The following is a 19,441-nucleotide window of genomic DNA, read 5'->3' as shown; positions in this document are numbered from 1 at the left end:
TACAATCTATCCCTCTGAATCTGACTGACCAGATCTGATTGAGCCTATATATCTTGGTTCACTTTCTTGTGAAGCATCCCCCAGCAGAACTCTAGGTAAGAAGGTAATGATGGTAGCATCAGGTTTCAGTTGTAAGACTTGTATGTTGTCACATTCTTTTGGGCCCAAACTTTACATGGAGTATAAAATTGCCAGTTGTGTGGTGCAATCTAATGATGTTTTTGAGACCTATAAATCTGTTAGGAACATCTAGACTTTCACAGATGCCTTTGGTTACTTTATAATCACAATAAAGCAGAGAAATGGTAGCTTTCTGTGATATAACTGAACCTTAAGGAGTTGTGAACAATTGGCTGTACTTTATGCCTCATAATTTTAAGTGCTTTCCCGTCTTGAGCTAACTGAGGCCTTGTCTTCAACTTAGGGTGACCAGACAGCAAGTGTGAAAAATTGGGACGTGGGTTTGGAGGAGTAATAGGAGACTATATAAGAAAAAGACCCCAAAATTGTGACTATCCCTATAAAACCGGGACATCTGGTCACCCTACTTCAACTTCATGCTAACCACAGGGTAAGACATCATGGGTTAGTCAACCTGTGGTAGCCTGGCCCACAAGAGCACAACCACACTTACTGTGCTGTCATTCCCTGCATCTATACTGGTGTTGTATCAGGCCGTGACCAGCATTACAGCTATCTGGGAGTGTATGTCAAGATTCATAGTACAACAACTCACTGAATAGCTGTCACAGGGTGGCTGGCCCCTGTGATTAAAGCAAGTCCAACTCCTTGTGCCAGGGACATAGCACCAGTGTGGACAGCCAAAGTAGTTAATGAAGATGCTGTCTATGCCAACGGGAGAGTTTCCCCCATCAGTGTAGGTATGCCATCTCTCTGCGAGGTGGTAATTTATGTCAGTGGGAGAAGCCTTCCTGTCAGCGTAGCACTGTCTACACTGGGAGTTGGGTTGGTACAGCTGTGTCGCTCAGGGTGTTATACCAACATGAACTGATAGTGTAAACGAAGCCTGAGAGTAATCTGCAAATGGGTGGGGGGAGGGAAGAAGACTTGGCATGTAGGGTCTGACATCTAAAGTAAGGGTATGTCTATGTGGCAAATGAAGGTGTGATTGTAATATGGGTAGGCATACTTGTGAGTTTCACTCTTGGCATTGTTCTGCTGTATCAAACATGGGAGGTATAGGAGGCGGAAGAAACTTCGAGCACGCAAACTCAAGAGTGCAAGCAGGTGCTGAGCTGAGACTGATTGATGAGCTACTTCCAGTCAGGGGTCAGAGCACAGGTAGACTGCTAGATAGTATGCAGGAATGGGTGCCCAGAGGATTAAGAGGAAAGGATTTGGAGGACCATTGCATCTAGATTGTTGTGATTGCCAGTGGTTGCATGTTTTCACTACAGCTAACTCAGGGTCTGCACTATAGCCACACTGTGCAGCACTGACAGAAGTGTGTGCATGTGGGAACATAGAGTGTGTTAATGAGAAATCCTGTGGTTACATCTTCAGTGAAGACAAGACCTGAGGTCTCTTTCCAAGGGCCCAAAGATAAGAATCCCATTGATTTAAGTAAGTTTTGAACTGGACCCTAATTCTTTAGGACCAAATTTTCATAAAAGCACTGGGCCAGATTTGCAAAAGCTCAGCATCCGTAATCAGGGGCCAGGTTTTCAAAAGATCCCAGCTCCCTTGTAGACATCTGAATACGGGCCAGACTTTCAAAAGCATTCAGCACCCAACAGCGCCCATTGTAACAGTTCAGCCCCGGGGAAAATGAACGTGTTGCCCAGTAGTAAATTTGTGCATGGTCAGTTATCTTCATTCTAATACATGTTTGTTTTCCCCCCCATGTGATGTGACATGAGCTTTTAGAATTTTCTCATCAGCATAAAATTAAATTCCTTGAACCACCATGAAGTCAAGCCAGTTGTGCTGAATATTTTTTATGTAAATGTAATTATTTTTAAATTAGATTTATAAATTATGTAGATCTTTGATCAAAGGCAGTGAAGTAAAATGAAAGGATGCAGTTAAATATGCCATTTCTCCTAAGTTCCTTTGGGGGAAATAGAATTGTACTTCCATTAAGAGAACCCTGTTCTCTCTCTCTCACACATTTTATGTGCACATATAACCCACTGGTGAGTGTGTTACAAGTCAGTATCAGGGATGCTTTATATTTATTATAGATGATTGCTGCTGGAATGGGAGACTCCATAAACATCTCGCCACTCTGTGGAATAGTTTGCTATAAGTGAGAAAATTACAGTGCTGCTTAAAAATATTCCCAGCACGGATAAAAGAGCAAAAGGCTTCTGATCCAGAACTCTTCTCACCTCTCATTCCCCTGAGAAAGAATTAAACATCAAGGATGTGTCTGGAACCGGTACAAGAGCAGGCATTGATTGGAACTTTGGGAGTGGAAGGTGTAATGTAATGACACATTTTTAGCATTTGTCTTCATTGCAGATGATACTGTAGCCTGAGGCAAGGTTAGTGGCTCCTCAGAAAATGTCTTTTTGTAAAAAAAAAAAAAAAATTAATTTAGATCCCAGGAAATGAACTGGCATTCAGATCATAGCTTCTTCCCAGTTCTGCTGGCTAAAGTCAATTTTCCTACCATTCTCTATTTTCTTTTCATTTCTGGGGCTTTCATTGTTGTTCACGCTAAGCTGACAAAGTGCTTTTCATTCACAATTTCATACTTTTTTACATAAATACATGGAGGACTCTCCTGTCAAGAAATAACACTGAATGGAAACATGATGCAGGTTTTGAGTTGACTAAATCTAGTGACTTGAGAGCGAGCCAGAGGTGCTGGAATTAGAGGTGGTGGGGGTGCTGCTGCACTCCCTGGCTTGAAGTAGTTTCTATCATATACAGGGTTTACAGTTTGGTTCAATGGCTCTTAGTATCCCCACTATGCAAATTGTTTCAGCACCTTTGGCGTGAGCAGCCAATTTTTAGTCTGTTTTTCAGTTTTTCAATTTGTAATCGCCCCCTCCCCCCCTTTCCTTTCCCCTCCCTCTAGTTCATTGACCAAATGGAAATAGTTTTTTAAAAGGCAGGAAAAAGGAAAACAGCATTGATTTTTTTTTTCATTCAAAATTTGTATAAAAGTTTTTCACTTTTAAAACATTTGTTTTAAAAAAAAAGTTTCTTTTTGGAAGCTGCAGAACAAAAATGAGTTTGAAAGCCTTTGTGAAAGCTATTTTCTATTGTTCATCCAGCTCTGTTGTTCAGGAGTGGACAATTTATATGCAGGGTAATTTTAAGGCATCTTTATCCCCCCTCCATGATTAATATTTAGTAAACCAGTACTTGGGAATATAAGCACCTGGTGAGCAGAGTTACACGCACCATGAGCTGTAGCTGTTAGAGGAAATTCTGTTCCTGAATTCCTTTGTTATTTAATGGACGTCTTGTATTTTTGTATGCAGTGTTGTTGTAGGGTCCCAGGATATTAGAGGGACAAGAGAGTGAAGTAATACCTTTCCCTGGATCAACTTCACAAGCTTGTTTCTCTCCCCAACAGAAGCTGGTCCAGTAAAAGATATTAATCTCACCCAGCTTGCCTCTCGAATATCCTGGGACCAACACGGCTACAACAACACTGCCTACAACATTATTGGTTGGTAAGAGAGACAAGCTTGGGAAGTTGGTCCAGTAAACGATATTACCTCACCTCCTTGTCTTTTGTGTATTTTTGTTGCATTTTGAACTCAAGTGATTTGAAACATTTGACTTTGCTCATGATATAGAGGCTCAGTCCTTGTTGGCTGAGCTTTCAAAGGCCTTATGCTCAACCTGACTCAATTTCTGTCTCCGTCGTGTGATAACTTTTGAACACTGCATCTGATTGATTCCAAAATTTCAGAAAATGTTCTAGACAGCAATGACCAAAACTCTACTGATTTTTAGGAAATTTAGGGGGAATGGAACCCATGAAGCCTCTGCCAGCTTTTTAGGACAGCCAGAACCTCAGCCTCGAACATCTCCAGATCAAACTGGGTGATGACATCCCTTGCTGCATAACAATAGCCCATCTCATTTCTGCCTGTTCTCCTAGGGTGTAACATATTAACATCTTGAATGATTTAACTCCCAGACAGAAAAATAATGGTAGTGAGAGGAGAAAGGTAGTGAAATGGGGGGCATATACACAACCTCTGGCCTGGGATGGGCTAGAGAATGGGGGAGCCTGCTGTGGAGGAAGGGGTGAATAGAGCACACACAACCCCTGGTTTAGGGAGGAATTGGGGGATGCTGGTAGGGGCTCTGTGTGCCCAGGGCTGCTGGGGGCGGGGGGAGAGTGGGGCAATTTGCCCTGGGCCCCACAGGGGTCCCCACAAGAATATAGTATTCTATAGTATTGCAACTTTTTTTTTATGAAAGGTGCCCCTGAAATTGCATTGCCCCAGGCCCTCTGAATCCTCTGGGCAGCCCTGTGTGTGCCTCCCTCCCCTTATGTATGAGGAATCCTGGTGAAGGAGATCTATGGAGTGGGGGAACAGGGAACACTCCAGAGCCCTTGCTGTGGGGGGAATGAGTGCATGGGGGAAGATGGAATGGGATGCACACAGAGCCATTAGTATGGGATGGAGAATGGGGGGTTGAACAAAACCCTGGGCAAGGGAGATAGCTGGGGAGAGTTGCAGGGGGTCCCTGAAATACAGGGGGATGGGAGCATGGCACACGGAGGTTGAGAGAGGGAATGGAGTTATTCAAGGAGCCCCTGGTGTGAGCAACAAGCATGGGCCTATGCAAGCCACAAAGTGAGCAATGACCTAGTTTTTAACAGCCACATTCCTGAAGATTTCAGAAGCCCTTCCACGGATAGTGACTGATGGCTCACGTCAACAATTACTCCTCTGCCTATTAGCTACTGCAGATAGCATTTTCTCCCCAGTAAGCTACAAGGAGATAACATTTGTGACCAAGCTCTTTGGCGGTGCTGCAATCCACCAAATGCCCTGAGGAGGTGTTGATAAGTGAAAGAGATTGAATATGAAGATTGAAAAGAGCTTAATTCAAACAATTTTCTTGCCTCAAATGTCAGATGCCAAGAGACTTTCATTGCTTGCCATTTCAGCATGAAAAATGCAGAGTGTCAGCTTTTTATTGCTGTAAATTAGAGGGCCTGTCACTTGTTCTTTTCAGCATGCTCCGTGCTGCAGAGCTATTTAAAAGCTGAGGTGCTGGCTGTGGTAACTTGAGAACCTGTGACAAAAAAGAAAGGGGTGACTGTGCTGCTGTTCTCAGTTGGTCCATCCATCAGTGGTAAAAGGCATGGATTCCTTTTTGTTATGGGGCTGATCCTCAAGGCATTCACTCTCTTTGGCTCTCTAATTATACTAGTGCAACAGCAAAATCTATTTAATATACGTTAGCTGCAGAAGAGTACCTGCTGGGAGCTAACTCAGCATCCTGTCACTCAACTCCCCGCCAGTTTATATTAATTGAAATCTCATTGAAAGACAGGCAGTTGGCAGAGGAGGCCAATTAAGTGAATGGAGATAAAGCTGAGGAGCTAATTGGGTAGCATCATCCCTAGCAGCCAAGACCCTATAAGCAAACAAGGAAGGGCTGGAGGGGAGTAGGGAGCCTGAAGGAAGGCAGAAGTAGGTAGGTGTGGCTGCTGCTACCACCCTGCCTTTCCCTGGAAGCATGTGGGGAAGCTGGCTTGTGATTGGAAATATCATTGTAATATAAGAGGGGCTCCTTCTCACTGTGTATGTATATATGGCCCCTAGCCCAGTAGACCCTTGATTTCAGTTGGACCGTTAGGCACTATTACAATACATGACATGCATCTGAGGAAGTGGGTATTCACCCACGAAAGCTCATGCTCCAAAACGCCTGTTAGTCTATAAGGTGCCACAGGATTCTTTGCTGCTATTACAATACAGACAATCATTAGTAATTATTAGAGGTGGTCAGAATTTTTTGAAACACCAACTGAAATTTTTTTGTAGCATTGACAAGAGTCTTCAAAAAGTCATAATTCTGACAAAAGAAAAATTTTCAAACTGCTTCTTGAAATTATAATGTGCAGTTGGCAGCTGTTCCAGAAATGGCTCTTTCTCTTGTACAGGCTATAGAATACTAGATCTGCCAAATGGGTAATCACCAAAAAGTCTGTAGGTCCTAGGAGAAAGTACCAGATTATGTAAAAGAGAAACTGTAATTGCTGTTGTCTCTGAGAACTCACCCACAATTTTCCACTGGCTTTAGATCCAAGGAGCTGTGGTTTATATCGCTGACATGATATTTTTCTTGGCCTATGACGGTTAAAATATTTGTCTGTAATTGATGCTTGTTGGGTGTTGGCATTCATAATTAATTTTGGTTGGTTGATGCTTGATAAATTAGCAGTTTTTGATAGTGGAGGTCATTTTTGCCATTAAAGACACGATAAGGCAGACTGGTGAAGCGTTTAATCTGTAATAAACTGAAAGAATGATATGGTGATAAACCAGCTGGAGTCGATCAGCAGGATTTAAATTTGAGACAATGAGATTTGAAGGGCTTCATAGTAGTTCATGCTGTATGGTTCCACGTTAGATCTGGTGTCACTTCTCTACTGGTCTGGATTCGGTACACTCACTGCTATAGCACAGGTTCAGTTCTTGGTCAGAAAAGCTATGAATCAACTTACCAACCCCTCTAATACTGACACTCAGGAAATTCAGCTAGAGAATGTCTTATCTTAGTCCTTGATCTAACTCCCAGCAAAGTCAACAGGAATCTTTCCATTAACTTCAGTGGGGGCAGGTCTACACTTCAGGTTTACATTGGCACAGTTGCACTGTTAAGCTTTGAACAGGTGCTCTTGATATGCTTCTAGTAGTGGATTTTAGTGATGTGTATTTAGTAAGTTTCTCAAGTCAGACAGACACAGAGGAGCATTGATTAGACCCAAGACTGACAAGTTGATGGCACAAGTAACCAAATTAAGTAATATGCTTTCCTGGCCCTTCAAAAGCTTTTGCTACTACATGATGAATAATTCCGTTGAGTAAGACTGAATTTCTTTTATAACTAATAAATAAATAATCTATTCCCATTCTGAAGGATAAAAGGAGTATGAAAGATTCAAGTGTGTATTCTCTAAGGTCCACTCAGTTTTTGTACTGATATAACTATGTTGGTTTTGAGTGTGATTTTTTTTAAACTGATAGAGCTTCTGCCAGTATGCACCCTATTGTGAACAGAATTATTCTATGATAGAGGTCCCTTATACCAGTATAGCTTATTCTATACTGCTTCAACTATGCCAGTATATAGATAAGGCCTAAGCGTTTTGTCACTTGTTGAAGAGAGAATTTGTTTCTGCCATATGCAGCTATTTAACCTATGGATTTTTCTTTTAAAATGCTATTTAACAAGTCCATCTACTATGATCCTGTCTCTTACTGAGGCCAGGTCTGTCTCTCCAGAGTAATGCCTGCAGCTATTTAAAAAAAAAAATTAATGTGCATCCAAAAGTTGACATTTGCTTTTACTCTTCAAACAGGGGTTTTATAAAGGTATAAAACTGTGAGAAATCCAATGTGCAGAATCCATAAATTGAATCAAGCAGAAAAGTGTCCAGTAAATGACCAAAAAATCTGTGCACCAAATGCTGCAAAACCAAAAACTGCATAGAAGTACTCTGTAGTGCTCAATATCGTTTGCAAATATTTACTGTTACCACAAAGTGGTAACTGAGACTATTGTGGAAACAAGGAAAGACTTCTTTTGTGAATGAGAATTTGCAGCTTCAGTTATGAACAGAATAACTGGAAGGGTCTTGGTTCATTGACTATTTTTCTTCAAAGGATCATAGCAGTTAGAGATAGAATAGAGGACTAGACTGAGTCCATCTTTGTTCAAGACCATGATGTAGTCCCCTGGTAAAGGTTGTACTAGATAAAAACTGAGACTACACTTGAAGTTCATATAACAGGAAATGGAAATGACGCCTGACATTATGAGGATATTAGAGTTTCCAGGGACATAGGCCTGTGTGGCTTATTATTTCCATAAGACTATTTGAAACAGTGAAAACTATATATTATATTGTACACAGCACTGAGGGTAGGTTTGCTAACTAGGCTTTAAAGTGTGCGTGTGTTAGAAAGGTTAATACAGTGTGGGCAGTATGTGTTCACAGGGATTATGGGGCAGTGATGGAAGACCTAAGTTTTAGTCCCAGCTCTTTCACTAATCATGGACAAGTCAGTTCCCCTCTTTGTGCCTTAAGGTACATCTACCTTGGAGCTGGAGGGTGTAATTTCCAGCTTGGGTAGATGTACTGGACTAGCTTTGGTTGAGCTAACATGATAAAAATAGCATACCCTACCTAGTGTCTCGGACAGGATTGTCCTCTGGTGGCTAGCCCATGCCATCACCCATGCTGCCCCAGCTACAATGTTGTTTTTAGCACACTAGCTTGATCAAAGCTAGTGCCTGTACATCTACCCAAGCAGGAAATTACACCTTCAGCTGCAGTGTAGCTGTACTTTTAGTGGTTCTTATTGGTAAAATGGTGATGATGATGATGTTTTTCCTTTGTGAAGTGCTTTGAGATCCATGGATGCAAAGTGTCTCATAATTCCCCAGTTCTGCAATGAAAACTACATGTGTGGACCCCTTCACCGACATGGAGCCCCACTAAAGTCAATGTGGTGCACCAGTTACATCCATGGGGCTGTGTGTGGGGGTAGGGGTCTGTCTATGTGGAAGAAGTTGCAGAACTGGAGCCTAGCAGATCATTGCCATTAAGATTTCCTTGTCCTAGTTTTGCAACATTTAGACCAAAAGGAATAATCCCTTGGTTTACAACTTTCAGCCCATAAATGATTCAAATGGTCATTCTGTAAAAATAAGTAAAGGAGATTGATGGTTTATAATGTCACTAAATTGGTTACAATTTGTGTGGCAGATAATTTTTTTTCCACGAGGTGATGCTACAAACAAACTAAATGAACTTCTGGGTAGCAAAACTACCTGTGATCCCTTCTTATGAAAAAGAATCTGGCAAATGGAGTAGTATTTGATGAAAAAGTAGAGTCATTTCCCAACATCATTCTGCATTCCGAGCTGTTCCCATTGAAGTCAATGGGAACTGTGTAAATCAGTGGCAAATTGTCACCCATTGTGATATGCACACCATAGTATATGAGAAAAAGTAAAGAGCTTGACTCATGTAAACAAGGCTCATTTCACTTTCTTATTTTCTTAGCAGGTGAAGAGTCTGCGGTTTGCTCGTCTGGATTTCTCCAGGAAAAGCAACGTGAGTCAAGGTTCTTTCCTTTTTTTGTATTCTGTGCTGTGTGACAAACTAGAGATAACAGAAAACAGGGCTACATTAAACATTGACCAGTTTTAAGTCTATTTTTATGCTGTTGAAATGTTAGGTCTGGGAAAATTGGAGGAGTAGTTGTCTGACATTTAACTAGGATGATAAAAATTATTAATCAAGTTACTGTAGCTTTTAATTTTTTAATGTGTTAAGCAATGTTTTGTACCCATGGTTAGAATTGTGGGGCTCTAGAGTAATTGGAAAGTCAAGGTGTTGCCATGTTTCAAGGCATGTCTTTGTTGGGACAATACAGGTTAATTCTGTTCAGAATGATCATACAGTTCAAAATGATCCCTATTCAGTCTTCCATGCTCTGCTGACTCTTATATCTTATAGAGATGTAAGATATGTTGCTGTTTTAGATGTGGGTTCCTGCCCGAGACAGGGCTGGTCAGACAATGGTGCCAAACCTGCGATTGTGAGGCATCTTCATGTCATGGCGTCCCACCCCATCAGGGACAGGCTTAAATACCAGTCTGATGTTGGTTGCTCATGCTCTGGTGGTGCTAGCTGTGAAGAGTGAGTTATGGTGGAGAGCTCTGAGTTCCTTGGAGAATTGGGATAGTCTCACCTTCTGCCACAGCCCTGGCTGGGAAACACTGAGGTTTTCCTCTCTTTTTGTTCACTAGGAAATCTCTATAACTCTGTCCACCAATGCACACTGCAGGTCTGGACATATTAACCAACCCTTCCACCCTGAAAGTAATATCTCACCCAGCATAGGTGTCTGGGGCTCGTACCAGGGGAGAAGGCTGCTCATGGAAAACCAGAGTCTGGGCATTGTTCCATCTCCTATAGTCCACACTGGTAGCATCTAGGGTCTGTAAGGAAGCTTCAGTGGCACTTGAGAGAATTCTTCTGATGCAGGAGCAACATAGAGCTGATATGGTGCAGCTCTACTTTGCCTGCCCTTGAGGTTTCCAGCAAAGGATCTGGCCCATTGTGTTTCATTGTTTTCCCCTAAACATTGCAGTCTGCAAGAATATCCAGTATATTAAAATATTCTTTATCATTGGTTAATAGAAAGCATATGTTATCGGCTTTATGTGAACATATTTCTCTTGACAGATTTGTTGTTATAAACAGCTAGTAACAGCGCAGCAGATGGCAAAGAACTGCATGATTTCTTATGGGAGTGTGGCAATGGAAATACAGTTTTCTTCAGGGATTGAGACCATCTTACACTTTTTTATGTATAGTTAGTTTTCTCAGTGACAGTTTTACTCTGAATTCCTCTTGAATAAATGTATCAAGAAATTAGGGATGGGCTGGATAAAATAAGAACTGACCTAAATTTTGATCCAAACTTGAACCTAATCTGAACTTTAAGACACTAAGGAACAGCTAAGTTATTTTTCCCCCTTATGGGTTGGTTGGTTAACTATGTATGTATGTAAAGACTTGAGCTGGTATTTTCAAAGCTGCCATGGGATTTGGATACCCAGTTCCCTAAATTTCTGAAATGGCTTGGAACATCTTGACCTTGCTGTGTACATACTTGTTCTACTTCCCGTTCAGATCCTTCTTTTTTCTACAGCGTGAACTTCCAATCTGATGTGCAGTGATCAGTTTGGCTGTATCCCCAGCCTGACTGTGAAACTCCTTCTGAGAGACTTTGTAAACCACTGGTGAATGTATTACAGGTCTCTCTCTGTCCCCAAGCCACAGAGGATATGACTCTGTTACAGCTCCAGCAAGAAAGCCTGATTCCTCTTAGCTCCAGCTGCAGTAGCTCATACTTTTATCTTTGGAAGTCCCTAGTTCAACCCCCAATGTGTTGGTCAAGATGGCAGCCATCAAGCCTGGATATTGACTGTAAGGCTACGAAATATAATAGTTTGTTAACTGTTAATTTATCATGTCACATTTGATTTACTTCTGTGAGTTGGCAACTTTATAATTTGCCAATTCCTTTTCTCAGCCATGGATAACTATTGGTACTTTTATGTCAACCCTACTTCATTATAATTGTTGTGGGTCATGAATTTTGCTAACAATTGCAGAAGTATTAGCATAGTTTTTAATGAGCTGGTGCGCAGTCCAGCAACTGTCCTGCCAAATGATGCTTACTAGTTCCTGCTGATTTTTATAATGACCTTATATCTTTTAAACAAGAAAATCTTTTTATCTTAAGACAGATTGAACTTCTTTTAATTTGCTGCTAATACAATTATCTAATAATCTATGACTCAATTGCAGCAAGCTATTTAAGCACACACTTAAATCTCAGCCAAGGGAACTATTCAGAATTAGTGCTGTACACCTTATTCTACCTTTGGAAACTATGGAAGGCCTGCAAATGCATGTGATTAATTTTCTGCAATGACCTGAATGGTAAATAATTAGGGCCTGAATATGTATAACCTCTATTCCTCTATAGGATGCTGACCATGGATATAGGGTGGTAACACTCTACTACTGCTCCTAACTAATGGAGTTACTTCTTGAGCTCAAGTGGTAAAAGTCTTTTCTGAGTGGCTACAATTCAAGCCCTGCTAATGACCTATGCGAGAAGTCTTTCAGTTTTCCTCAAATACACTGATCATTAAGATCTGCTTCCAAAGCAGAAACAACTAATTTTATCAAAGTCTCTAGCTAAGATCATATGATATTTGCAGCTGGAAATCAGCTTGATTTTTTTCCAGTGCAGACTGACTCCAAGTCAGCAATTGCAATTCCTGCATATATCTTTAAAATGTAGTTATTGCAACAAGTTGGATTGTTCATAGAAAAAGAGTAAGAATCCTCCTGTGACTTGCCTTTTTTATTAAATTTAATTTTCTTGATAATCTGTGACTATAATCTTCTCATTTAAAATGATGGCTCTGATTCTCCACTCCGTATCAGTCAGGAAGCAAATGGAGTTACAACAGATGTAAAACTAGTGTAAACGACAGGCGAATAAAAAAGCCACAGTGTTGATGGAAAGGGCAATGATGCTAGTGAACACGTTGGCCAAGCATTGTGAATCTTAAACTTGGAATAAATACAGAGTTGTTGAAAGTAAAATAAAACAACCCCCTGAAACATTGAACATGCAGGTCTGTCTTGGCAAAGTTGGTTCTTTTCCTTTCACATTTAAAGTTTTTTAATTGAATCGCTTTGCTGTCCCAGAATAGAGCAAACTCCACTTACTCAGGAAATCTGCTTAACTGGGAAGTCTCCCAGGGAGCTGATTTAAGCCAGTGATTGTTAATAGCAATGTCTGCTGCTTAAGCAGATGGTAATTTTGCCTAATTGAGGTTCCTTTTGGTGACTCAGTGGTTCTCAGAACTTTTGTGCGTGTGAGTGTCATGCTGGTGCTGTCTGATTGCTAACCTAGCTGCAGCTTTCAGTCCTTCCATTGCTGTGATACTGTGAACAGCTTCACTATTGCTAGTTCTTGGTTATTTTGCTTCTTCCATTCCATATAAATGTACTTGGTCCCTCCCAGGTACCACTGCTGCTGGCACTGAACAGATTGCAGGCTTAGGCTCTATCCAGAGATCAAATCTGACACAGTGCCCCATTCAAGTCAATGGCAGTCTATTCATTGACTTTAATTGGCTTTTGATTAGGGCACCTTCATGCTTTTTCTGTACTCCATGGGACTGGTCTTGTAACTTGATGGGCTTGTAGCATTTCTATATCTCTTTGAACAGCAGTAGGACTATCCACCTGCAATTCCTCAAAATGGAAATGAAAAGGTTTGGGCACCAAGGTGTCTAAAATAAGAGGATTCTGCAGCACTGTGGGTGATACACGGTGGTCGTAATTATTCCTGAATCACTGAAGAGTAAGTCCAGTGCCATTCACCGTATGCCTGATAAGATTGTTACACATCTACTTTGTTTCTCTGTTGATAGCAATCTTGTCTTATCCAGAAGGTCCAAACCCCTAAATCCAGATATAACAATGGCCCTGTACATTAGTCTGTGTGTGCTGGAGTTTGGGCAAAGTGTACTGTTAAGTGTGCCATCCTTTTTGATAAGATGCAGCACCAAGGCCCCTTCTACTCATCTGTTTTGTCTATCCAAGTTTAAAAATCCATGGCACACTTTAAGGTGAATAATCCTATGTCCCAGTCATCATTGCCTCAGTAATAATGCTTATTATTTGCATAGCACTTGATCATCATGAATACTACTACAACTTTGCAACAGCCCTTTGAATTGGATAAGTATAGTTGTCCTCCTTTTTCTGATTGGGAAGCAGAGACCAGAAAGCTACAGAGCTTGGATTAGAGCTCCAGAGTGGGGCTGGTTGAAAAATATCTAATTTCAAAATTTTTTCATTAGGCAAAAAGGAAAAAAATGTTCCATGAAAGTTTCAGTGAAAAAAAAAAGTTAATTTTTTCCAAACAGTCCTACTCCAGAGATCTTGGCTGTACAGTCCTGTGCTCACACTGCACAGCTAAACTGTTCAATGCTATGTATCAGGCTGCTTCTCAGTGCATAATGGTGGTTCTGTTTGGCTATAGTCCCAGCTTGCAATGCAATTACCTGAATTCATTACCGAGGTCTTCAGTGAAGCTGCATCAGTGGAGCCGAGAGCAGAATTTGTCCTCATTATCTCCAACGCGTATCTTTCAATAGTTCTGTTGGTAATGAAGGAGAGATCAGGAGCTAAGCTTTGCAGATTTGTGGCTGGGAGAATATACAAGAATATATGGCCACTGAAAGTGGCACATTAGCTGTGTTTCTAACCAGTCTTACTAGCCAGGCACTAGTTAAACATGCAAACTGGTGATGCTTTATAAAGCTAAATGATAATAATCTTGGCATGCATAGTCGTTATTGTAGCACGTGATAATGTTACTTGGTACTAAGCTGAGTTTATGCAACACACACTGAATTTTAAGGACTGATCTACATTAGGAAAAAAGGTGCTCTGAGAATACATGCCTTATAGTGATAGACTCAGAAAGCTCAATTTATTTAGCTTAATAAAAAGAGGTTAAGTGGTGACTTGATTACAGCATGTAAGTATATACATGGGGGAATAAATGTTTAATAATGGGCTCTTCAGTCTAACAGAGAAATGCACAACACAATTCAGTGGCTGGAATTTGAAACTAGACGAATTCAGACTGGAAATAAGGTCAGTATTTTTAACAGTGAGGGTAATTAACCATTGGAACAATTTACCAAGGGTCACGGTGGATTCTCCATTGCTGACAATTTTTAAATTAAGATTGGCTGTTTTTCTAAAAGATACGCGCTAGGAATTATTTAAGGGAAGCTGGATAGCCTGTTTATACAGGAGGTCAGTGATCACAATGGTCCCTTCTGGCCATGGAATCAACAGATCTCAACCAGCTAATATGTATTAAAAGTGCAGTTCCCCCTGTCTAGGCTAGGATTGTAAAATGTGTCACAATGCATCTTTCCCCTCTAGTATATTCATACCCTAACAGGACAATGAAAGAAATTATCAAGCCCTGAGCACACTTGACATTCCAGCATTGCAGATAATATGAGAAACATATGGAACTGTGTAGTAGCTGGTCACTGCTGTCCTGCTCACTCATTTTTATTTCTGCGTATTGGTCTGCTATTGATCCTCTGCTTGGTATGGGATTCTAGCGCACAGATTGGAAATTGGCAGCTTGAAACAGCTGGAGCCATCTCTCAAGGCTGTTTAAAAACCCTGATAATTATCATATCAAATCTTCTACAAGACAAGCCTAGATAGGTTTACTGGCATTATTTCACCTGGCAGATCAGATCTGAGATGGCTGGGGCATCTGTGTAGCCAGACAGGTCTTTTCTGGCATGTATACAAGTATCGTGTGGTTCAGTGATGCAGTATCATCCATAGTAATGTTTCGGGAGGCTTTTATTTTGGTCCTGTTACTTGAGTTCACGGACAGTAAAGAAAACGAATGCTTTGAGAAGTCATAATTTTTTGTTGATGTTGATAAAGAAATCAATTCTTCATTGTTTTTTGTAATAATAGGCAATTAACTGTTATTTTTAGTCAACAGGGTACTAGCCTGCAACAGTATTCTTTCCCAGTAATATACAGGCTTTTCTACGGAGAGCTTTTAACATTGGAACAAAAACAGGCAGAAAAATCGTCTTTGAAACTAAGAAATAAGGAAATGGTTAGAAGAACTGCTGACTTTTACTTTCACTCATTCACACGTAGGTGCTATTAAAGAGGGAGTAAAAACGCTATTTCTAGTTTTGCTTAAATTTTAAAAAGTGAGGGAAAATAACTAATGTTTGCTCAACAAAATCAGTTGCAAAAAAATCCCCCAGTAACACATGTAGTATTTATAAAAGCTGGAGATAATTTATTTCTCTGAATCCCCATCTTTGATTGAGTCAGCCTGGAGATGCTGATGCAGAACTGCCTAAAAACAGATTAAAATTCATTTTCCTGTGTTTTAGGAGTTCCCCATTAGCATCAAGTGAAATAACACAAGCCCACTGACTCGTTTGTTTGCGGAAGCCGCGAGGACTGATCACTTCTCATGACCATGCTGTCTATAGAGTTAAAGCTGGTTATGAATTTTTCACCAATATTTTTGAATGAAAAAATGGCTTTTGACGTAATAGGAAACCCCCCCCCCCCAAAAAAAAGACTGGGTTTTAGTTGCTGAACATGGGGGATGGAGTGAGGAATTAGCTGCTTTTTTGGCAAAAATGTGAAAAAAAATCAAAGATATTAACAGAACTGAACAAAATTCATTTTCATAAAAAACTGTTGTGGGGAAAAGAGAAAATATATTTCACATCCAGCTCTATAGAAACTAGAATTTGAATAAGTTCATGAGGCTTAGGTGTCAAGCAGGTTTTTTTAGCCATCCTTTACAGCTAGAGCATGACACAACAATCTGCCGTGAGTAAGCAAGCGGCAGTGCATAGCTGCAACATCTGAGGAGCTAGGCCAGAGAATGAACTGCATCTCTGAGAATCAGAATTTGTTCCCTGGTTCTTTTCCCTCCTCATCTTGCTTCCAGGAGCAGATTATGTCCTCTTCTATTATACCCATATTTAAGATGTGAAAATGTAGCAAGACTCTCACTGAAAATGATCAGGAGACTTAAGTTCCTGGAAATGACATCTGTTAACTGCCTGCTTGCCAACTCCTCTTGTTTCAGTTTATATCTGTGTTATCACTGATGGACAGCAATTGCCCCTAGCCTGAAGAGGGTGCTGAATATGCATAACTTATGGGAATAGTTCCATCAATGATTCAGTATCTGAGTCCAAGGTTGTACAATTGTCCTTTAAAAAGTTGCTGATTGCCTTACATAATTAAAATTCCCTTCTGTAAGTATTCCCTATTCTGGACTCATGGGGAAGACAGAGGTAAATGAATCTATATAAAGCACACTTGGCAAGATTTTAAGGTGACCAAGGTAAACCTACTCTTCTGTAGGAGTTTTAGCTTGTTTAACCTAGGTGACCCATCTCACATTGTATATTGGTGAGTCATGGTAGGTGAGGTAATATCTATGATTGGACCAACTTCTGTTGGAGAGGGAAACAAGCTTTTGAGATTACACAGAGTCTAAGTCCTATTCTCCCCACCCCCCTTCCTTGCTGTATTATACATAAGTATGGTGGCATCTGTGGCCTTGTTTTGTGTCTATTTTAAGTATTTAGATGGCCCCCAACACCTTGGCATCCAAGATGATCAGTATCTTTCATGCATTTATCCCAACAACAACCCTGTGAGGTAGGGCAGTGCTATTGTCTCCATTTTAAAGATGAGGAACAGAGGCACGGAGAGACTTGCCCAAGGTCATACAGGATGTCTGATCACAATCACCCCTTCTAACTGTAAAGTCTCTGAGTCTATGGTAGAGCAGGAATGGACTGTGGGTCTCCCACAGCCTAGACCAGCACCCTAATTGCGGGGTACTCCTCCTTATCAGATTAATGAGACGTTCAGTGCTTCCCATTGAAGTCCAGAGGAGTGGATGGCTGTCGTCACCTTGGAGGATGAACTCCGCTCCTTGCCAGGACCAGTATGTTATATTATCTGTGTTATATCTCAGCAGTTTTCAATTGAAAACTATCAAGTGGAACATACATAAACATCCCAAGCGAATGGGATTCTTGCTGCTTTGGGTATTTTGCTGCTTTAGACTGAAGCCTACTAGCAGCATTACAACAATAATGTTGTATGCAGTGTTTTTGTAGGCATGTCAGTCCCAGGATATTAGAGAGGCAAGATGGGTGAGATTAATGTATTTTATTGGACCAACTTCTGTTGGTGAGAGAGATGCGCTTTCAAGTTTACACAGAGCTCTTCTTCAGGTTTGGAATTACAATAATGCAGCAAATCGCCACTTTGGATTTGCTGTACTGCAGACTTGGCTTTGTGCATAGCACAGATACTGCCTTTCAGATACTTCAGAAACAAGGAACAAGTATGACCTCTGGAATCAGTAGTATCTTTACACAGCTTGGAATTAAAATCATTGGGTTGAATGTTAGATTTGCAAGTTTAGAAACTACGTTCTTACCCTCTTATGAAAGGGTGCATTAATATTCCATTTTAAATGTCTTATTTAAGGGGACTTAAAACCAAACAACCTCCTAAAGATTATTGAACCTATGAAAAAAAAAAAGAAGAAAGAAATAGGGGGCACTTGACTGAACTATTTAAAATCATGAAATCTGTGATGAAAAATGACCACTTCTTCCAAGGTTTCATCATAATAAATTCTAAAAGACACCCCTCAACCCCAAACTGTTGCTTGATTAAAATTACAGAGCAATAAGTTGAGAACTAATAAAAGGAAATGCAGCGTTACACTACTTAGTAACAACTGGTGGGAACCACTGCTGCATGCATCGAGGCTGTATGGGATATATTCTCTCAGTATAGAAAAAGTTGGCCTGTAACTGATACTTGGCTTGGATGAAAGATGGCTTGATCCCTGTTGGGAGTCTATGCATAGAAAACACACATGAGCTAATGGCTAAAAGGGAGGATGGTTCAATCACTAAGGTACTATCCTGGCACTCAGAAGAGCTGGGTTTAGTTCCCTGCTCAGCCATAAACTTCCAGTGTGATGGTGGACAAGTTACTTACAGTGCATCTTGGGAAGGAGTGTGTGTGTTTAACACATGACTAACATGAGGTAAAATCCTAGTGGAGACAAGGCAGTTCATCATTTTCACGTTAGCAGGTTGAGGTAAACACTAGGCACGTCCAATAGACTTTACCTTCCCTTACTAACTCACGTTCAGGAATGGTGCCAGGGTTTCTGGCACCCTAAGCAGAATTCGGGGGGCGGCATTTTGTGCGTTCCCCACAGGGCGCTCGGGAGCTTCCGGTTCCACTCCCATCGCACCGTGGAAGAAGGACCCTCCGCCGAAATGCCGTAGGCAACAGTGGCAGTCATTGAGCTGCTCAATTGCCTGCTGCTGTTTCTCGTGGCACGTTGGCAGAAGGTCTTTCTTTGGCAACGCGATGGGAGCTGAATCGGAAGCTCTCATGGGGAGCGCACAAAATGCCGCCCCCCAAATCCTGGTGCCCTAGGCGACCGCCTAGGGTCGCCTAATGGAAGCGCTGGCCCTGCTCATGTTAAAACTACTAATTACTTTGTCTTCACTAAGACTGTATCTCATGTTAGTTATCACATGTTAGGTAACATGAGTTAAGAACGCACCTTTCCCCTCCTTCCCCCCCCCCCCCAGTGACAACAAAGTCTTAGTCTGTCAGTGCCTTAGTTCTCCCCTTGTAAGTTGAGGATAATAGCACTGCCCTACCTCACAGGAGTGTTGTGAGGGTAAATACATTAGAAGATTGTGAGGTACTTAGGTACTATGATTTTACCCTTGTTAGGTACCCTCATGGCTCCCCATTGTCAAAGTAAGAGGTATTTTCTTTGGAAGAATATATGGGCTGGAGTTATATATAAACTCCAGCCCAGTAATTGACAGATTCAAACTTTTGGTGGTATTAAACAAAAAAGAAAATGTGATATTTTTTTTTTTGCTGCCTTGCAAGTGCCTATACTTTATTCTTTAATAAAGCCCTCCATTCTATTGTTGAGCTGCACTTGATGTGCTTTTACAGATATGATATTATACCCAATCACCATCTTAGCTGCTGGGGCAGACAATACCTATTTAT

The 19,441-nt window shown here is 41.0% G+C and overlaps 1 protein-coding gene across 4 annotated transcripts in view; it reads left to right on the top strand.

The window, feature by feature from the left end:
- PITPNM3 (PITPNM family member 3) overlaps positions 1-19,441 on the top strand; it is a 344,340-nt gene that overhangs the window by 194,479 nt on the left and 130,420 nt on the right. For 2 of the 4 annotated variants that reach the window (XM_030536854.1, XM_030536853.1), the window contains one exon: positions 9,242-9,292. The exons of 1 other annotated variant lie outside the window; for it this stretch is intronic. In XM_030536854.1, the coding sequence (XP_030392714.1) occupies positions 9,242-9,292 (51 nt within the window). The remainder of the gene's footprint in view (positions 1-9,241; positions 9,293-19,441) is intronic. One more of the 4 variants, XM_030536855.1, reaches the window with a different exon arrangement.

Source organism: Gopherus evgoodei, chromosome 17, assembly GCF_007399415.2.
Source record: "Gopherus evgoodei ecotype Sinaloan lineage chromosome 17, rGopEvg1_v1.p, whole genome shotgun sequence".
Lineage (NCBI taxonomy): Eukaryota > Metazoa > Chordata > Testudines > Testudinidae > Gopherus > Gopherus evgoodei.
The sequence above is the reverse complement of the archived record's forward strand: the minus strand, read 5'-3'. Positions and strand labels throughout refer to the sequence as shown.